The 20,229-nt window shown below is 35.7% G+C and overlaps 1 protein-coding gene across 9 annotated transcripts in view; it reads left to right on the top strand.

Annotated features, from left to right (window-relative positions):
• The window catches only part of NBEA (neurobeachin), a 678,493-nt gene that overhangs the window by 433,169 nt on the left and 225,095 nt on the right, over positions 1 to 20,229 (top strand). For all 9 annotated transcript variants that reach the window (XM_053900309.1, XM_053900303.1, XM_053900292.1 and 6 more), the window contains one exon: positions 120 to 244. In XM_053900309.1, coding sequence (XP_053756284.1) covers positions 120 to 244 — 125 coding nt within the window. The remainder of the gene's footprint in view (positions 1 to 119; positions 245 to 20,229) is intronic.

Genomic DNA, 20,229 nt, shown 5'->3' with positions numbered 1-20,229 from the left:
AAATCATCTTAATTTTCCATTGAGACCAAAGAAATAAAGCCTTAATGTTATGTAAAAAAATATATTTCCAGTTATGCATTGTTATTAATAGTGCCTACTGTTTATTTCCTCATTCCTAGCCAATTGCATGATTTCTGGCGTTTGGATTACTGGGAAGATGATCTTCGTCGAAGGAGACGATTTGTTCGTAATGCGTTTGGCTCCACTCATGCTGAAGCACTGCTCAAAGCTGCAGTAGAATATGGTCAGTACCAATACCTCTTACACAAAACTTCCCTGGATACGATGGGACTCTTTGTGGTTGAAAATTCATTTTTTTTTTCACTAGCATTTAAAATTCAGCATGTCGGGGTGCCTGGGTGGCTCAGTCAGTTGAGTGGCCGACTCTTGTTTAAGGCTCAGGTCATGATCTCAAGGCTCATGGGTTTGAGCCCCACATCGGGCTCTGCACTGATGGTGCGGAGCCTGCTTGGGATTCTCTCTCTCTCCCTCTCTCTCTGCCCCTCCCCTGGTCATTCTCTCTCTCTCAAAATAAATAAACTTAAAAATAAATAAATAAGTAAGTAAATAAATAAATAAATAAAATTCAGCATGTCGTAAGTCAAAAATACTATGTTCTGCTTTATCCTTCAGTGTCATGTAGGTGACACTTACTCAACCCAATATTTCACCCACTTGATATATTTTAGACCCTTAAACTCCTTTTTAATAGATTAAAAGACTCTAGGGGCATCTGGGTGGTTCAGTCGGTTGAGCACCTGACTTCAGCTCAGCTCATGATCTCACAGTTTGAGTTCGAGCCCCATGTCAGGCTAGCTGCTGCCAGCGCACAGCCTGCTTCAGATCCTCTGCTCCTCTTCTCTACCCCTACCCCGCTGGCACCCTCGCTTTCAAAAATGAATAAACATTAAAAAAAAAAAAGACTCTATACGAAGAATTATTACTCAACATCAATCTTGAAACAAGAGTTTCAGGCTTGTTTCATCAAGCCTGAAACAAGAGTAAAATCAGTTTCTTTATCAGTTTCAAAGTCTTTCAAAATTTTGGTGAACAAGATACAAGGTGGCAAAACACACGATTGTAACTGTGTACTCAGACTTATATATTTTTATGTACAATTTGTGTATGTGTACATACACTCATTTATGCTATATAAATATACATATATGCATGATATATATATACACATATGTATAGTGTTTGTATATATATACATGCACAAATTTGTGTATTTAACAGAAACAAATGTCTTATTAATAATCTCATCATATGACATTCTCAATTTTCTTACTATTTTATTCTCTTCAGTCTAAAACAAAACAAAAAAATAAATACTGCTACAACATGTAAATTTAAATTACCAGTCCTCCAATGGGTTGCAAATAAAGTTTAAAAAAAACCATCTCACATTAAATATATCATCAACTATTACACTACAGTAGAACTGTACCTTAATTTTTCCTTTAAAAAATCTATATTAAATAGAAAATATCAAAATATTTTTATAATTTAATAAAAATACTACTATTTTAGTTTGCTACTAAGAAATATAAATAGGACTATTTTGTACCATTTTTAAGTGCTCCAACAAATTGAAGTGGAATTGATCAACTCAGAATTGAATAAACTATATACACTCAGAAAATACCATTAATGAACCCCTATCTATATATTTTTGTTATTAACCACTTTTGTTCTTACAATTACTTGTGTTTTTATTATGATAATTTTCATTTACTTGAGTATAATAAGTGAGCCATCTGTTTTAAAATTTACCATAGTTTATAACATTTAATACCATTCATGTTCTTGATGGATTAGACAGAGAAAATACTTAATCCTGATAAAAATAAAATGTGCAAAGCTTTTAAAACTTGTTGTACAGGTAGTCCAGGAATTGATATAACTTAGTAAGACTCAAACATATTAAATAAATAGATGAGGGGGGCGCCTGGGTGGCGCAGTCGGTTAAGCGTCCGACTTCAGCCAGGTCACGATCTCGCGGTCCGTGAGTTCGAGCCCCGCGTCAGGCTCTGGGCTGATGGCTCGGAGCCTGGAGCCTGTTTCCGATTCTGTGTCTCCCTCTCTCTCTGCCCCTCCCCCGTTCATGCTCTGTCTCTCTCTGTCTCAAAAATAAATAAAAAACGTTGAAAAAAAAATTTAAAAAAAAAAATAAATAAATAAATAAATAAATAAATAAATAAATAGATGAGGATTTCATATTAAACTATTATGCCTAAGATAAAAGTTTCAACATAACTTTATACAATAAAAGTAACTATAGGAAAGAACATGCTAGAAAAAAATTATAGTTGACTGGTACTATAGGGGATTTCTTTAATGAACAAGAGAGATCACCTAAGGATTTTAGTGCCTAAGGATTTAAACTTAACTTGTTGTGTTATCTTTATGCTTAAAATAAGATATTGTCTTGGGCACCTGGGTGGCTCAGTCAGTTAAGCGCTGACTTCGCAAGGTCATGATCTCGCAGTCCGTGGGTTCGAGCCCCTGGTTGGGCTCTATGCTGACAGCTTGGAGCCTGGAGCCTGCTTTGGAGTCTGGGTCTCCCTCTCTCTCTGCCCCTCCCCCACTTGTGCTGTGTCTCACTCTCTCAAAAATAAGCAAACATTAAATTTTTTTAAATGACATATTGTCTTTACACTCTAATAGAAGAGATTTTTAGAAATACCTAAAATGTCATGCTTTATAATTTGAACTTGAAATTATTAAAACTTCACTTCATACACTTTAGACTTTTTCACCAACCCATCCTATTTGATTCATCCCATTTGAAAATAGAAACATATAGAGACAGTTTGTAACAGAGTCAGGCTAAATTGATATTCGTAGTGATACTGAGTTGACAAAGGTTTATTTATACAAGATCCACATTATACTGTATTCAGCATTCTATAGGTTGCTTTTAAAGAGTCTGTTAGTTTAAAAAACAAAAACAAAAAACAAAACAAAAAAAAAAGGAGCCTGTTAGAAAAAAATGACATTCTCTGTAAAAGCAGATACTTTGTATGTTTAATTTGTAAAATATCTGTATTATTAAACCATTGTTAAAGCCTATCAGCAACAAATTTTAAAATCTTTTACTTTAAAATCTTTTAAGACATCTGATAGTCAGCTTTTGCTGCCATAGTAACTACTGTTACTGAACCTAAACTGAAAATAGCAGTTTAATTTTGAAATAGATGAAAGATGTAGGTAATACTAAACATCTTCCGAGTGTAGTGTAAGAGTATTTTATTTTATTTTTTGTCTACACATAAATAAACCCTTTTGTTATTAAGTTTTTTGATTCCAATATAGTTAACATACAGTGTTCCTTTTAGTTTCAGGTGTACAATATAGTAATTCAACGATTCCGTACATCAGCCGGTGCCCATACCAAGTGCACTCCTTACTCCCCATCACCTATTTCACCCATCCCCCCCACCCAGCTCCTCTCTGGTAACCATCAGGTTGTCCTCTATGATTAAGAGTCTGTTTCTTGGTCTGTCACTCTCTCCTTTTTTGCTTTGTTTTGTTCTTAAATTCCACATATGAGTGAAATCATACAGTATTTGCTTTTCACTGACTGACTTACTTTGCTTAGCGTTATACTCTGTAGCTCCATCCGTGTTGGTGCAAATGGCAAGATTTAATTTTTTATGGCTGAATAATATTCCATTATGTATATATACCACTTCTTTATCCATTCATCTATCAATGGACACTTGGGCTGCTTCCACAATTTGGCTATTGTAAATAATGTTGCTATAGACACCGGGGTACATGTATCCCTCTGAATTCATGTTTTTGTACCTTAGGGGTAAATATCCAGTAGTGCAATTGCTGGATCACAGGGTAGTTCTATTTTTAACTTTTTGAGGAACCTCCATACTGTTTTCCAGAGTGGCTGCCCCAGTCTACATTTCCACCGACAGTGCACAAGGGTTCCTTTTTCTCTACATCCTCAGCAACACCTGTTTTTCTTATATTTTAATTTGAGCCATTAGTGTAAGAGTATTTTAAAGTATGGAGCAACTTATGAATTTGAAATTTGGAATGAGCGGTATTCAGAACTAATTATCTCTCTTGAGTTGAGTTCATTGATAGAAGGCAAGAGGGGTATGTTTTTTTATACATAACTAGAACAAAGACCACGTGTATGCCATAAAATATTCAGGAAAGCTATATGGTACCCATGCCAGAGTTATTGTCACATCATTCTCAAGATTAAGATCGTGTAATGGAAAACAAAAGAGAACTGAAACAATTCTACCTCCCAAACCAGCTCTAGAGCATACCTCTTCAACCTTCAGCACAGTTTCTATCGGTGGGCCTCTGCAATTGTGTAGAGAGTAGGGAGTAAAATATGGAGGATGGAAAGAGATGAGTGGGAAAGTGCCCCCTGGTGTGAGCTGCACACAGAAATAGAAGGAAGTATTAAAAACTGCCAAGAGAAAAAGGTAGCATTATATCTTCTTCCAAACTCTCAACGTGCCTCCTAACCTATATGTAAAGTTATTTCTTCAGAAGAAATAGAGAGTAAATGTAAGTTGTTATTACAAAGCACTTTATCCAATAAAAATAAATGTTGAAAACCTTAATTAAAAATATTTTAAATAAAGCTTTTTATTCACATATTGCTAGAACATTCATATAACAGTAAAAAATTCAGCCCATCATCTGGCCACTCTGCCTGCCATTAAACATTTAAATGTGTTTTAAGTAGCTTCAAGTCTAGCAGCATATAGACTTAACATCTAAATTATTAAATATTTTGGTTTGTGTAGACCTAGAAAAGGTACATTTATTGTACATTTTTGTAAAAGGCTTCACATTTTGAGAGGGCTTCTAGGACAAATTGAAATTCAATTTGTTTCTTCCTCGACGTTAAATAATTAGAGTATTTCAATTTCCCTGTACATTGTGTCTTGAAAATTAAGCATTAAATGCACAGAAACTCTGCTATAATCTTTGGTCCAAAAAAATTCTATTCATCTACGTTGTGGCAGCAAAATTCTTTTAAGAGCAGAAGAATATCTTGTGAATGGAACTTTCAGTATGGATATAAGTGTTTGAATCAGTGATCAATGTTTCCAGACTATTAAACAAGTTGTACATAAATAGAGAATACTTACATGGCCATCAAAGCAGTCCCTGGGATTTGAACACTGGTAAGGTCTATCTGTTCGTTCCTATAGTACAGTAAGTTTCAAGAAGGTGAGCCTATACTAATGTAACAGAACTGAAACTGAATTAGCAGACTTAATATTTTATTTAAAATGTTTTGAATCACTTGACTTTTCCCTAAATTCATTGATTTAGATTAAACTGGAGTTAAACTGTCATGTGATGGGTGGGAACACTTAGCCATAATTTGAACATTCTTTTCAGATAATCTGTGTGGAGCCATAAATCAAATATATTAACAAATCAAATATATTTCTTTTATATGAGCAAATAATCAAAACTGGGTACATTTTCAAGAAGATAGAAAGGACAATAATTTTGTTTCCTACTGACTTTGAAAAGCTTTCCTTTCCATTTCATTATTAAAACTTTTGGTTGACCTTTTTCTGTTGGAAAACATTCTTAATACTGATGGAGTTTTTCATGCTTCTTAGTAATACTAATGAGTTGAATAATTTATGAGGTTGTCATGCGCAAAAGATTTGGTGTGATTTGATATACTTTCAGCCTTGGTGTTGGAATGTGATTAATAAAACCTAGAGGCATGTAATTTTTTCCTGATGTTTAATGTTCTAATTTTGTATGTATCAAATATGTTATTTAGGTATTTTCTAATAGTAAAATTTCTTAAAAGTGCAAATTTAATTGATTAGTAGGAATTTTACAGACCATAAGGAAGAATATAAGGAAAATATTTTAAACTCAAAATTCATCTTCTGACCTGCAGGATTTTCTTCTTCAGGGCAAATTAGCTAATGGGGAAATGATTGAAAAGGAAGGGTTTTGTGTATTGTTTATGTGTTTAAATAAAACCTAGACTAGTCCACTTCTGGTGCATTTCTGGTGCTTAAAGATTATGCTGTCACAGAAGAGTACAAAATCTTAATAAGTTTGGTTGTCTTTGTTGACTGTCAATTATCATTTAAGACCCTGTTTCCCTTCCATAAAATTATAGTGGAACAATGTTTCATCAAAGCCTAGGATCGCAAGCTCCCCATGTCTGTGATCAAAGACATCATCTTAAATAGGTCTGATCAGGCATCGCAAAAGAGGGCAGGCTGCTTCAGCTGGAAGAAAAAAAACATAGAGCAAAGATGACAAAGTTAATCAGTCATTTCTTTGGCAATAAATAATAAGATATGCTGAGAACTGCAAATGAGAACATCCTTAGGTTCCTCAGAGAGGTGTCTGCTTAACACCTGATTTATCTAAGCTTGTGAAGCCATCAAGATGTGACCTTGATGAATAAAAAGCAGCTCTGTAATGAATCTGGAATTAAATTAGTTTTGATGGTATATGCATGGCTACTGTAATGTGCTACTTGCAGAAATACGAAAAGCACTTGAGACTAAAAAATACTCATGCAACTATAAAAATTGAGAAAGAAGCTAATTGACTTCTTTTTAAGAGTTTACAGTTAGTATCATATTTGAGAAATACGATTTGATTTTTTTACGTAATAATCTATCGTTTGTATTATGTAGAAGCACTCGCAAACATCTTATTACTGTTCATCGATAACTCCATTTTAATTGGTGTGTTATTAATCGAATCTCCATATCTTGAATAAATGAGGTGATCTGATTATGGTTAATTCACTGAAAGTTAATGATGAAAACTCTTTTAAAAGAAGAAGAAAGAGACATACAAGGAATCATCTTTCAGCTCTTTTTTATGCCAGTGTCACATTTTAATATCAGAGCATTGTCTTCACTTCTCATTTTTATATTCTCTTAAAATAATTGAAACAGATTACATAAATGCTGTTACAAAATATGCTTCTCAGATGCATTTTACAGACTTTATATAGCATGTTTGTACCAACAAATGTTCTAATTACAACTCCCCTATCTTTGTGTTGAAGATGCAGATTGTAGCTTTAAACAGATTCAGAAGAATCAAATAACTGTATTAATTTAGAAGCATTTATTGAATATCTTCTATATTCCCAGCATTTGCTACATGCTGGCTTCGAAGTTTGAGACGGTTTCTACCCTCTAAGAGCATATAGTTTAGTGCCTTATAACAGGGTGGAGGTGGGGGTGTGTTCCCAGCATCTACTGAATAGAGACTGCTGCTAGAATATCCTGTCATGCACAGGCAGCTTCCCTAGAATGATGACAACGACAAAACTCCAGCCCTAAATGCCACTAGTGGAATGCCACAAGGTGGAAAAACCCTGGTCTACTGGTGAGAAACAGTTATCATAAAGAGAGGTAGTAGTTCATAAAGGAGCGCAGGGGACAGAGTGACTAACTGTGAGTCTGATGGGTTGGAGTAGGCTTCATAGAAGTAATTACTTAGGAACCGTCTTGAGAGAAGATTAGGAATTTACCAGGTGAGCCAGGAATGGCAGAGGTAGTATCAGAAATTACCAAGATATGAAGGCATAACTTATTCCTTTGAATGGCCTCAATGTTTTGCATTTTGTGATAGGCCCCTATGTAAAAATTTCAGAAAACGTTTGACTTTAGGTGTATCATATTCTGAGATAAAAACGATTTGAAAACAGGAAATGATATCTTCTGTTCCATTTAGAGCGTAGAATTAAATCAATTCTATGTAGTTAGTTGCTGTTTTTTTATTGAATTGATAATCGATTAATTTCAAGGTATACATACAGTATTTTCATCATTTAAAGTAGTAGTATTGAAAAATAGGGTTTTTATGGAATAGGTCTACAAGTATGGTATTTTCAAATTCTGAAATGTACTTTTTTATGCCTACATTTCCTTTCCACTTAGAACATCGAAGGCTGTTTAAGATAGGGAGCTGACAAAATTATATTACTGCTGAGTGGCATAGAACTATCCATAATGTTATTTATGTTCTTTCAGACTAATTTTTCATAAAGTGTATACACAATTGCATTTATAAGTAATTACAATGCACCATGATAAATATTTTTGTCAGTGTGTGTTAAAATGCTATCTGAGCTCAGTGAAGGGAGTTGCCTAACTGAAGAAATACATTTTAGCTAGACTTGAAAGGATGAATGGAGATCTTCACAAGCCAGTAAGTGAAACGGTGGCGGTGTGAGAAAGGGGCCACACGGTACAACATAATGTGTCCAGGGGATGCAAAATGGTGCTATGTGATGGAACACAGGATAGTGGGGACACTGTACAAAATGAGGCTGAAAAGCCTGTTTGAAGCCACATTGTGAAAGGATTTGTCAATAGACAGAGCCATTAAAGGATTCTTATTTGAGAGAATGACAGACCAAAGAAGTTAGATGGCATGCTAATAAGTGGTAGAGAGAACAAAAATGCAACCAAAATACCATTCTCTTACTATATAGTATGTTGCCTTAGGTACACTTGGAATTCTGACTGCAAAGAGCATTATTGAACACTTTCCTGCTTTGAAGTTTACCTGTTAAATTTTGGTCACTCCTGTAGCCTACAGATGAACTCAGTGTCGTTCACAGCATGCGCTTCAGGTGTCATGTACAAGACGTATTTTGAAATGTTCTGAGGGGCAGGGCACCTGGGTGTCACAGTGGGTTAAGCATCTGACTTCAGCTCAGGTCATGATCTCCAGGCCCATGAGTGCTGACAGTTCTGTGATCTCTTCTTTGTTCTCTCTCTCTCTCTCTCTCTCTCTCTCTTTCTCTTTCTCTGTCTCCCTCTCCCCCCCCCCTCCATCTCCCTCTCCCTCTCCCTCTCTCTGACTCTCAAAAATAAATAAAAATTCTAAAAAGATTTTTAATGTTCCGTGGTGCTCCTGGGTGGTCAGTCAGCTAAGCAACCGACTCTTGATTGCAGCTCAGGTCATGATCTCACGGATTGTGAGTTCGAGCCCCGCATCTGGCTCCAGGCTGACAGTGCAGAGCCTGTTTGGAATTCTCTTTCTCCCTGTCTTTCTGCCCCTCCCCTGTTCATGTGTGCACTCGCTCTCTCGCTCTCTCAAAAATAAATAAACTTAAAAAAATAAAATGTTCTGAGTGTTTTAAAAGTGCTTTAAATAACCTATATCAACACCATCTCTTAGCTATTCCATGTTTTTTAATGATCAAGGAGAAATTTTTATCAGTTTTTTTCTCCCATATTTGAGCCACTTGCTTATGTAGCCAAAATATCTCCTACTCCCCGTTCCTAGGATCTTAAAGTAAATTTTCCCCACTGACTTCTGTGACAGGCTTTCAGAAGCAAAACCAAGCATCATTCCCTAGGTTGATGCCCCCCACTGCCATAGGAAGTGTGCCCATCTCTCAGCCCTTGGTTCAGTTGCCCGATGCATCTTTCATTCCTAGAGTTGTCAAAACTTTCTTCCTTCCATTCTGCTCCTCATCTGCCATTTACTCCTCTTGACTCACCATGTAAGGTTTTAGTCCTCCCTCCCTCCCTTCCTTCCTTCCTTCCTTCCTTCCTTCCTTCCTTCCTTCCTTCCTTCCTTCCTTCCTTCCTGAAAAGAAATATGCTCATTGTAGAAAATCTAGAAAAGGCCAGAAAAGTACAAAATGGGGGAAAAAATCTCTCATTGACACCCATGTAAAGCAGCTATCCGCCGGTTTTGATGGCTTTATTTCTTGCTAGTCTTTTTCTAAGCAAACTTCAGCATAGGACCCAAACACTGTGCTCTGTATCAAATAATCGCAAAGATGAATAATGCATCGTCTCTGCTCTTTATGATATTGACAGGGTTCCAAACTGCCCCAAGTTTTCTATATGTTTTAGCATTTTTTTTCCATAAGTAAAGTGTGCCATGTGACTTTTAATGTAATAAAGTCCTAGTCTGAATATTTCACAATTACCCTAACTTCATGGCTAATCAAAACCCAACCAAGTAATATCCAGTCTAAAATGCACAGGGATTCTACATTTACTATCATGTATATTCTTAAAATATGGTTTATCAGATTTCCTTTAAAAAGCACAGAATGCATTTTTCTACATTCACTCCATTAAGAAGCTTATTGAGTTAGCATTTTATACTTCTATAGTGCTGCACTTAAATTCAATAAGATTTTCTTGCACCTTTTTAATTGCATTTTTTTTTCAGTTTAAAAATGCTGTTTGAGAATATCCCCTTTGTTGGTCTGCTCTAAGAAATATTGCTTACATATGAATATTTTGAATTAGGAATAAATGAAATTCCATTTTTGCTGTCAGAACCAAATTGTAAAAATGCATTGCATGTCTTGGAAAATCAGTATACTCTATTAGCAGGCCTGTCAATATAAAAAGTGCCTTCCATTTCCACCTCTTGCTCTAATAACCTTTTCTGTGTTACTCTGAGGCAGTTCACATAATCAGAGTATATTGTCAGCTTACTGGAGTTGGGGAAGCATGAAATGAAAATCACGTTAATATTGATCCAATCCTTTTACTTGCAAGTGTCCTTGATGTCCTTTTCCACTAAGCAATAACTGTTGATGTTAGGTAGCCATTTTCTTATTTTATTTCATACAGTCCAGTAAATCATTTACAAGCATAACTAATCTAAATAAGAATTTGCTGCTTTAGAATAATTTCTGTGAACACTCTATCTTAATTAATGCCCATATTGCTAATTCTGTATTTCACTCTACCACTGAATATTTTCCTGCAGCTTTCCAGAGAACAGCCTACCTGCAGACACAACATTTGTCCGGTTTGAAACAAAGTCTGTGCAAGTTTTTCATTGGTAAAAAAAAAAAAAAAACACAAGGGATGTGGCACTCTAATTTTATGTGATGCAATGATGTGCTAAAGGTGGACCATAAGTAACATAATTATTGATTCAAGCAAGGATTACCATTTCTGAATCAGGTTCAGTGTAAATTTGAAGCCGGGATCTTGGGTTTTTAGTTTTATGGTAGTTTAGATAATATCTATTTTGGATTATTCAATGTATTCTCAGACAACAAAAATGAAGTGGAAGCCACAATTAAATCTAATGCATTCAGACTAAAAAGCCACAATGAAGAAAGGAAGAATTTGATGTCTGAATGGCATGGATTTTTTTTATCTATGTTTATTAAGTCAGTGACCACTTAGATTTTTACTTAAAGTGTGTTGTTTTCATAAGATGATTTTGTGTTAATGAAGGGAGTCTCCTGACTCAGCACCAGGTATAGAAGAGAGAAAAGGTACTTGACATTTTTAGTCATTCTTTTTAGTAGTGTTTTTATTCAGTATCAGTAACAGTTTTTATCATTAGGATATTTCTACTGTAGTCTTGGATTTTTTTAAATTTGTTCTACATAAACCATGATTTTTTTCGTCCTTATGTCAGCAGTATTTCTTATGAAAATATTTCCTTCTTTCTTAAGGAAAGAAATACTGTGTCTGTGATGTAGAGTCAAACGCAAAATTTAATTTTGAATTTAAAGTATTTACAAAGAAAAATATTTACTTTAAACAATTTTTAAATTATATTACAGTAAAGTGTATTGTATATATGTGTCTACTGCATTTATATTATATTAAGGTCAGCCTAAAATGTTTTTGAGTCCTATGTTTCTCAATATAGAAAAAATTTCATCTTATTTGAAATGTTCAAAATTATAATGTTCTCAGTAATAGATTGATTCATATATATTATTGCATGGTAACATGTCGCTATCTAATAATATTAAGTGAGAGGTATATTTACCTTAAAATCTTTTCCTTTTAGTGAAAATTAAACTTAAAGTTACTAAAAGCACTGTTCTATAATAGTATTTGTGCTCTGATTTCAGCTTTAATGAGGAAATGTAATCTTTGTTTTACAAGATTCCAAGAAATTAATACCTCATTAATATTTCTAAAAGCATTTAGGTTTGAAAATGAATTGCAGCACATTTTTATTACTGAGGTATAACTGACATCGAATTGAAGCTTTTCTTTTTTTTTTTTTTTTTTTTTTTGGAGGAGAGGGGAAAGACAGACAGAGAGGGAAAGAAAGAGAGAATAGTAAGCAGGCTCCATGCCTAGTGCTGAGCCCGATGCGGGGCTCAATCTCAGATCATGACCTGAGCCGAAATCAAGAGTCAGGTGTTTAACTCACTGAGCCACCCAGGCACTCCCGAATTGAAGCATTTTATCTTATTTACATAAGAGTAGATTTTGTCAAAACACATTTTACAAGCCAGAAATATTGTAAAGTGGTGTATATTGGAAAGAATTTCTCTTTCACAAAAGAATGTTATCTTGCAAAATTGACTTCCAGATGTTTAGAAACATTAGAATTTTTCCTGATGTTACATTTAGCTGAAATTGAAATGATACTAAATTTCCATTCTGCCCATTCTCTTCCAGTGATGGAGAAGTATATATTACGTGCATTATCTATACATAATACTCTAAAGCAAATTCTGATGCTAACTTTGTTGAGAAAGCTGTTCTTTTCATTCGAATGTCTAAGATATTAATAATACTTACATTCTAAAGATACCAATATACAAAATCACAAATGCATGCCAAATACATTGATGCTTATGTAGTTTTATTTAATAATGTCTTTAAATGAATATTATGGTTATTGGGGAAAAACAGTTTTTAATGTAAGCTGTTTACATTCCATTGAGTTTCACAAACACTTCATGGCACCTGTCTCCAGGCCCTCCTTCCTGTCTTCAGGGAGCATCTAATCAATGGAGGAGTTGAAGGCTCATACTGTGTTTTAGTGAATATAAACAGAGTAATGACAGCATGGCAGAGGGAAGATTAATCCCAACTGAAGGAAAGAAAACATTTATTTGTTGAATACCTGTTGTTTGTTAGGCATTCTGCTAAGACCTTACATGCATGAATTATCTTGAGGTGTTTTTTTTTTTTGTTGTTTAATTTTAATCCTCACATCAGCCTAGTTTTTTTTTCCCCCCTCCTTTACATAAATCTTAAAAGCATTATTATACACCATAAAATACTGGCTGTATTCTTTTTCAATTTTAAGTTATATGCTTAGTAAACTCTTTTAATACTCTCTTGTTAATTTTTTATTTTACCATAATTTTAACAAACATTTTTGGAAACCTTATTATATAAATAAGCTTCACACATTTTAAAGTATTTTAATATCCACTGTCTCATTTTAACATTGCAATAATACTATAGGAGTTTGGTGGATCAATACCTATTCCTCCTTCACAGGTTGAGAAACTGAAGTTAAGAGATTGGTCTAAATATGTTTTTAAAATATGCTCTTAATAGATGTTAGAGGGGAAAAATAAAGTAAGAATCGCAAACCTCATAGCCCAGGTTCTTCATTTTTGAGGAAGCTATAAGGACATGAAGAGTCAAGTGACTTCTGTATTGTGCATATAAAAAAATGATTACTATTTGAATTATGCTTATATTTTCATGTGCTCATTCAACAAATGTTTGTTGATTTCCATTTTGTTTGGTATTTGGCACATATCTAATTAAAGTCTTATTAGGATAACACCTAAATGAAAGAATCCAGAAAATACCAAAAAATCATAATATATTTTGACTAATTTGTTAGATACAAAGCTTATACAGAAAAGGGAGTAATCAACTAAACTGAATCTTGAAGGACAAGGCAGATAAGAGAATTCCATGTGAAAGAAATTACATATGTCAGATTTAAAAGCTTGAAAAAGTATTGCATGTTTGGGACCAGACACATCCAATTCTTGGGGGATATGAGATGTGAAGATACCAAACCAATGAAATAGTGAGGTTAAATAAGTAGGGGGCAGACCATGAGTCATAGATCATGTATTTAATTGTGCAGGTCAATTAATACTGAAATTGTATTCTTAAATAGTAGATTTACATTAGATAGGTAAATAGATGCATAAACACATGCATATATCATTTTTAATAAATAACAAATTAAAGCCATATTTCTGTACTCAGTGAAAAATAAATAATAGCGTAAAACTGGTAAGAAGCTGATGCTGTGCTAAAATTGGCTTATTATGGGTTTATATCTTTTCTCTGTGTGTTAGTCACATATATATAATTTATAGCTTACTTATGGCTGTAAATTACTTTTTTTTTCAATATATGAAATTTATTGTCAAATTGGTTTCCATACAACACCCAGTGCTCATCCCAAAAGATGCCCTCTTCAATGCCCATCGCCTACCCTACCCTCCCTCCCACCCCCCATCAACCCTCAGTTTGTTCTCAGTTTTTAACAGTCTCTTATGCTTTGGCTCTCTTCCACTCTAACCTCTCTTTTTTTTTTTTTTCCTTCCCCTCCCCCATGGGTTTCTGTTAAGTTTCTCAGGATCCACATAAGAGTGAAAACATATGGTATCTGTCTTTCTCTGTATGGCTTATTTCACTTAGCATCACACTCTCCAGTTCCATCCACATTGCTACAAAGGGCCATATTTCATTCTTTCTCATTGCCACGTAGTACTCCATTGTGTATATAAACCACAATTGTAAATTACTTTTTATCTTTGTTAGTATAGATGTTTCAGAGCTGTACAGAATATTCATCAAATAATTTCTGAAACAAATAAACTACAATGTGCTCTTTTTCTTTATAGTAACTGTTAATATTTATCAATAATAATTTAAAAAAGGACGTGATGGGTAAATGAAATAACTTCTTTTGCCTAGATTGTCCTGACCCTCCAGATGGACATATTCTCTGAGTATTATTAAGATAAGTGAATGTCTTCAATTTGTCATTTCTATATTTAACATATTTAATGATAATACATTATAGTAGTAATATGAAAGTATAGAAACAATTCTAGAAACATTTTAGTTCTCTTGTTACTTCGGTTTTAGAATATCCTGTGTTTCACATGGATCTTGTTTATTAATAAATTTAATGAGGGGTCCCTCAGTGGCTTAGTCAGTTAAGCATCCAACTTCCGCTCAGGTTGTGATCTCACGGTTCGTGAGTTCGAGCCCCGCGTTGGGCTCTGTGCCAACAGCTCAGAGTCTGGAGCCTGCTTCGGATTCTGTGTCTCCCTCTGTCTCTGCCCCTCCCCCGCTCATGCTGTGTCTCTGTCTCTCAAAAAATGAATAAATGTTAAAAAAAATTTTAATAAATTTAATGAAAGAGATGCTTTATTTAGGTTCATATAACAGATTACTCTACATTAGATAACATTTTCACATACAGCGCTTCAAACATATATATTTACTAAGAAATCTAATGGGTATAGAATGTCTTCCTGTAGTTGTTGTTTGTAACACAATGTGGAAAATAATGTAAGAGTAACTTTGGATTTGGATTAATCTATAATTTGGTGGCATTTTTTTGTTTCTGAACCTTCCCAACTTATGGCATTTTGATGTTTTCTTAGAAAATAAGTATATATGCATATACTATCCAATTTTACACACAATTAACATTTTCAAATCTAAGTAGGGAGTTCTCGTGGTTTGTAGTATTTGCTTGTTAATTTCTTGATGAATGGTTAAAGAGGCCAAGAAGTGCACTCAGTCCAACATGTCTTCTGAAGACAGATGATCTCAAATAAATTCTCTTCCCAATCAGATTTTGATTTGTTGGGTGTTCAACCAATGCTTTCCAAGGACAGTGTTTATAAGCCTTGTAATGAGACAGCCCTTTGAGACCTTACCTCTTTTTGCCTGTAATTTTGATGAATGAATCTCTAATTCATAAAAGATATTGTGATTGAAAAGCACCTTTGGATCTTGTACACTTTAATTTAGATAAATGTTTGGTGCGATACCACAAAATCAGGAAGTTTACTGAGCTACAGACTGATAACACTTCCAACAGGGGTGGCAAGTTCCGTGTGTTGGTACAGATTAGTTTACTCTATATCTTTTAAAGGCATGATTGTTTTACTACTTTAAAACCAGAGATGATAAAATTGAAAGCTTAATATGCATTTCAGAGTTTACCTTCCTTTGACTACATTTATTTTATTTGTAGATTTTCATAACACAAGAGTAATGTAAAGCATTTTTCTTAATGACAAAGCAGATTAAACATGATTGTGTACAAGGTAAAACATGTTTTATCAGGCTGACTCATACTTAAGGGGTTTAATTGATTATTTCATGTAAAGAACCAAGTTCCCTTTGTGTAAATACACAGATTCTCCAGTTTGCCCCCAAATTGGAGGCAGATCAAGCAGAATCTCTGAGAAATCTTAGGATCTTCAGATTAAGAAATATCCAGAGGTGACGTTTACGTCTCCGTTCATCCATTTGTTTAGCGTTTAGGAGGGCTCACTCTGTGTCAGGCAGTGTGCTAAGAACTGAGAAGACAAAGACAGAAACATGTTGCCAGTGATCAAGGAGCTTTCGGGCTGTGTGGAGACAACAAGCCAACAGCCAATTCCGATACCTGTAACTCCAATAGTAGGATTTGCAAGGGTGGGGGAAGCATAAGGGAAAAAGCACACAAACTTAGCTTAAGAAATCTGCGAAGAGGGGTGCCTGGGTAGCTCGGTCAGTTAAGCGTCTGACTCTTGGTTTCCCTCAGGTTGTGATCTCATGGGAGTGAGATCGAGTCCTAGCCTTGGGCTTTGCCCTGGGCCTGGAGCCTGCTCTCTCCCTCTCTCTGTGCCCCTCTCCTGCCCCCCCCCCCCATAAATAATAAAGAAAGAAATAAGAGAAATCAGAGGGGTGCCTGGATGGCTCAGTTGGTTAAGTGTCCAACTCTTGATTTCAGCTCAGGTCATGATTTCATGGTCTTGTGAGTTTGAGCCCAGCGTCGAGCTCTGTGCTGACAGTGCAGAGCCTGCTTGGGATTCTCTCTCCCTCTCTCTCTGCCCTCCCCTGCTCACACTTGCTCTCTCTCTAAAAAAGCAAACAAATGAATAAATAAATCAGAAATCAGAGGGGTGCTTGGGTGGCTCAGTTGGTTAAACATCAGACTCTTGGTTTCAGCTCAGGTCATGATCTCATCATTTCATGAGTTTGAGCCCAAGCATCAGGCTCTGCACTGACAGTTCAGAGCCTGCTTGGGATTCTCTCTCTCTCTCTCTCTCTCCCTCTCTCTCTGCCTCTCCCCTACTTGCACTGTCTCTGTCTCTCTCAAAAATGAATAAATAATTTTTTTTCTTTAATAAGAGAAATCAGAGAAGGGAACACAGAGTGGGTAGACTTGAACTCATTCAGCGAATGTTTGTTACATGTCCCCTGGGTACCAGGCGCAGAGGCTGCAGAAACAAGGCCATAATCTAATGGAAAGGGCAAACACGTAACAGATTAACACCTGTACAGTGTAGTTGAGTTCTATGTAAGCTGTGAAAGCACAGAGTGGTTGGCTAAGAAAGGCACCTAAAGGAGGTAATTTGAAAGATCAAATAGGAATTAGCCCAACAAAGGAGGAATGAAGGAACACACCATACAGAGGGAATAATATTAGCCCTGGGTGAAAAGGTCCGAGCATGTATTTTGGAAGCTATAACTGGTTCAGTAATGGTGATGGGGGAGTAAGAAAATATAATGCAAAACTGGTAATGAGGATAAAAGGCCTAGACCAGCTGTGCTAAGGAGTTTGTTTTTTATTTTTTTTAACGTTTATTTATTTTTGAGACAGAGACAGAGCATGAACGGGGGAGGGGCAGAGAGAGAGGGAGACACAGAATCGGAAGCAGGCTCCAGGCTCAGAGCCATCAGCCCAGAGCCCGACACGGGGCTCTAACTCATGGACCGCGAGATCGTGACCCGAGGTGAAGTCGGACGCTTAACCGACTGAGCCACCCAGGCGCCCCAAGGAATTTAGATTTTGACTCCTATCATGTAAGACTTGCATTGAATGTTGTTGATTGGGAGGAGTTAGTAAACAATATTCAGCAGGAAAATATCAATTTATTTTTGCTTTGTAATAATCACTCTGACAAAAACATGGGGATAGAGTGAATAAGGGAGCTATTGAAGACCTCCAGTCTAAAAGAACAGGAGCCTGAGCTGGGGCCATGGCAGTCACCTTCCAGGATGACCCCCAAGGTTTGTGGCTTAAGTAAGTGGGTGTATCAAAACAGGGAGAGGTGGAGAAGCCAGATATGATTCATTCAGTTAGGGAAATGTGGAATTAGGAATATCCAACTGCAGATGTCTAATAGAAATATGGCTTCTCGGTTATTAATCATTGGATTTGTGTCTTTTGTTCTCAGATGATGCAAGCTCTGAGTTGCTCAAATTAAGTTACTACCCAAGAAGCAAACAAGTTATAAAGATAGCTACCCCCAGAAGAGTTCTGTTTTACTGGCTTTATATCACCAAGAAACCAAATAAAATTAAGATAAGATTCTGGAGCATTCAGTAATCAGTCCTCAGGCTTTTATTCCAGAAGTAAGAATCATCTGTGGGCCTGTGAAAGAATATACATATAACCTGTTTAATTCCTCTCACCTCCCACGTAGCATCAATTTGCAATAATATTGTTTGTTTCTGAAGTATTTATCAAAATATGTTTTAACAAATCTATCACTTTACGCTGTTCTAACTGCCATTATCCAGTAAGAGCTAGGATAACAGACTGTACCTCTCTGACAGTGACATTCTACAGTGCTATTATGACATGACCGTGTTCCCCGTATGTTTTTTATTCCTCCAAAGTTGGCTCTACTTTTGAGCCAACTTATTAACGTTTTAAGCAAACAGAATTTGCTCTGAGTCGCTGACAGAAACAAGTGTGTAAGTCGCAATGAAAGGCTAGCTCTTTTCCCATGCAAGTTTTACAGCGGCTAGATGTACTTCTGAGGAAATGGTCGAGCAGATATCACGCACATTAATGGACTATTAATATCCAAAGTCCTATATTGAGGCTGGGAGAATGGACCAAAAGTATTGTTAATTGTTCACTGTAGAGAATTTTGGCCAAAGGTGTGATAAGGTTTGGAGAGTTATTGCACATGTACACAAACATCATAACAGCCCCTAGAACTCTGATGTGACACCACCATGCAGGAGTGATGTATTAGGCTCCCATTTGCAGGAATATTTCCACCATGCCTAATGACGTGTAGGGATTTTCCCAGGAAATGCTGCTTCCTTGAAGCCTATATGCTAATATTACAGCTAGAACACATTAAATTACATTTTCTTCCAGAAGAAATTCCTCCTTCAAGTGATATGAAATAGAGGTATTTTTTAGCTATCTATATAGATAGATAGCTAAAATATATGTATGTTTACATATATATACATACACACACATATATATGTGTGTGTATGTGTGTGTATGTATGTATATATATAAGTTTACTTGCTATTCAGATCATTTGAGTCATCATCACCTGCCAAAGCGGGTGGCTGAAGTGGCTGTTCTTAAGATATTTTAATATAATGTAGAAATTTAAATACTGAATTATATCCATTACGCAATCAGATCCATGAGAGATTCAAATGCGTTGTAATTTGTAACCTTAACTGATTGCCATGTTAATGCTAGGTCAGCTCTGGCTGTATTTCAATTTTTCTGACTTACTTTGTTTTTATATATTTGGCCTTCTATACTATTTTATATAACAAAATAAGGCTATCAGTTTAGAAAAACTATTGATTTCACTAACTGTTAATAGCAATTGTGCAGCACAGTTTATGTCTGTACTAGTCCTAACTTCACCTGTTTGTAGCTTCCCAGTGGCAACCACTTCTCTCTTCAGATGTGGATGCGTTCTTGTTTTCTTCATACTTCTGTACTTTCAAAAATGATCTGATTGGGGTGCCTGGGTGGCTCAGTCAGTTAAGCAAGTGACTTTTAGCTCGGGTCATGATCTCACGGTTCAGGAGTTCAAGCCCCGCCTTGGGCTACAGAGCCTGCTTGGACTTCTCTCTCTGCCCCTTCCGCACTTGCACACTCTCTCCCTCTCTCTCAAAATAGAGAAACTTTAAAATTAAAAAAAAAAAAAATGATCTCGTCTAATGATTATCCAATTCACACAAAAGTACAATTGTGTAGAATTGTGTACTTTTATGTATCAGAAAGCCAAGTTTGTGGGGAGGTGCAGATTTTTGATAGAAAATGGTGATCTTAGAGCCCCGAGACATGCGTCTGTAGAGTCCTTTCTCCTAGGCCAACTCCTAGGTCTCCACGAGACATGAACTTTCTCGGCCTGCTTCCTCATCTGTGAGATGAGGGTAGGTGATTACACCCCCCACCTTTCTCAAAGCTATTCTGAAAGCAAACCAGATGAAGGGGAAAATGTTCTCTAAT

This window comes from Panthera pardus, unplaced genomic scaffold (assembly GCF_024362965.1).
Source record: "Panthera pardus isolate Hobbes unplaced genomic scaffold, ASM2436296v1 HiC_scaffold_1, whole genome shotgun sequence".
In the NCBI taxonomy this organism is placed as follows: domain Eukaryota; kingdom Metazoa; phylum Chordata; class Mammalia; order Carnivora; family Felidae; genus Panthera; species Panthera pardus.
This window is presented reverse-complemented; position numbering and strand designations above follow the sequence as displayed.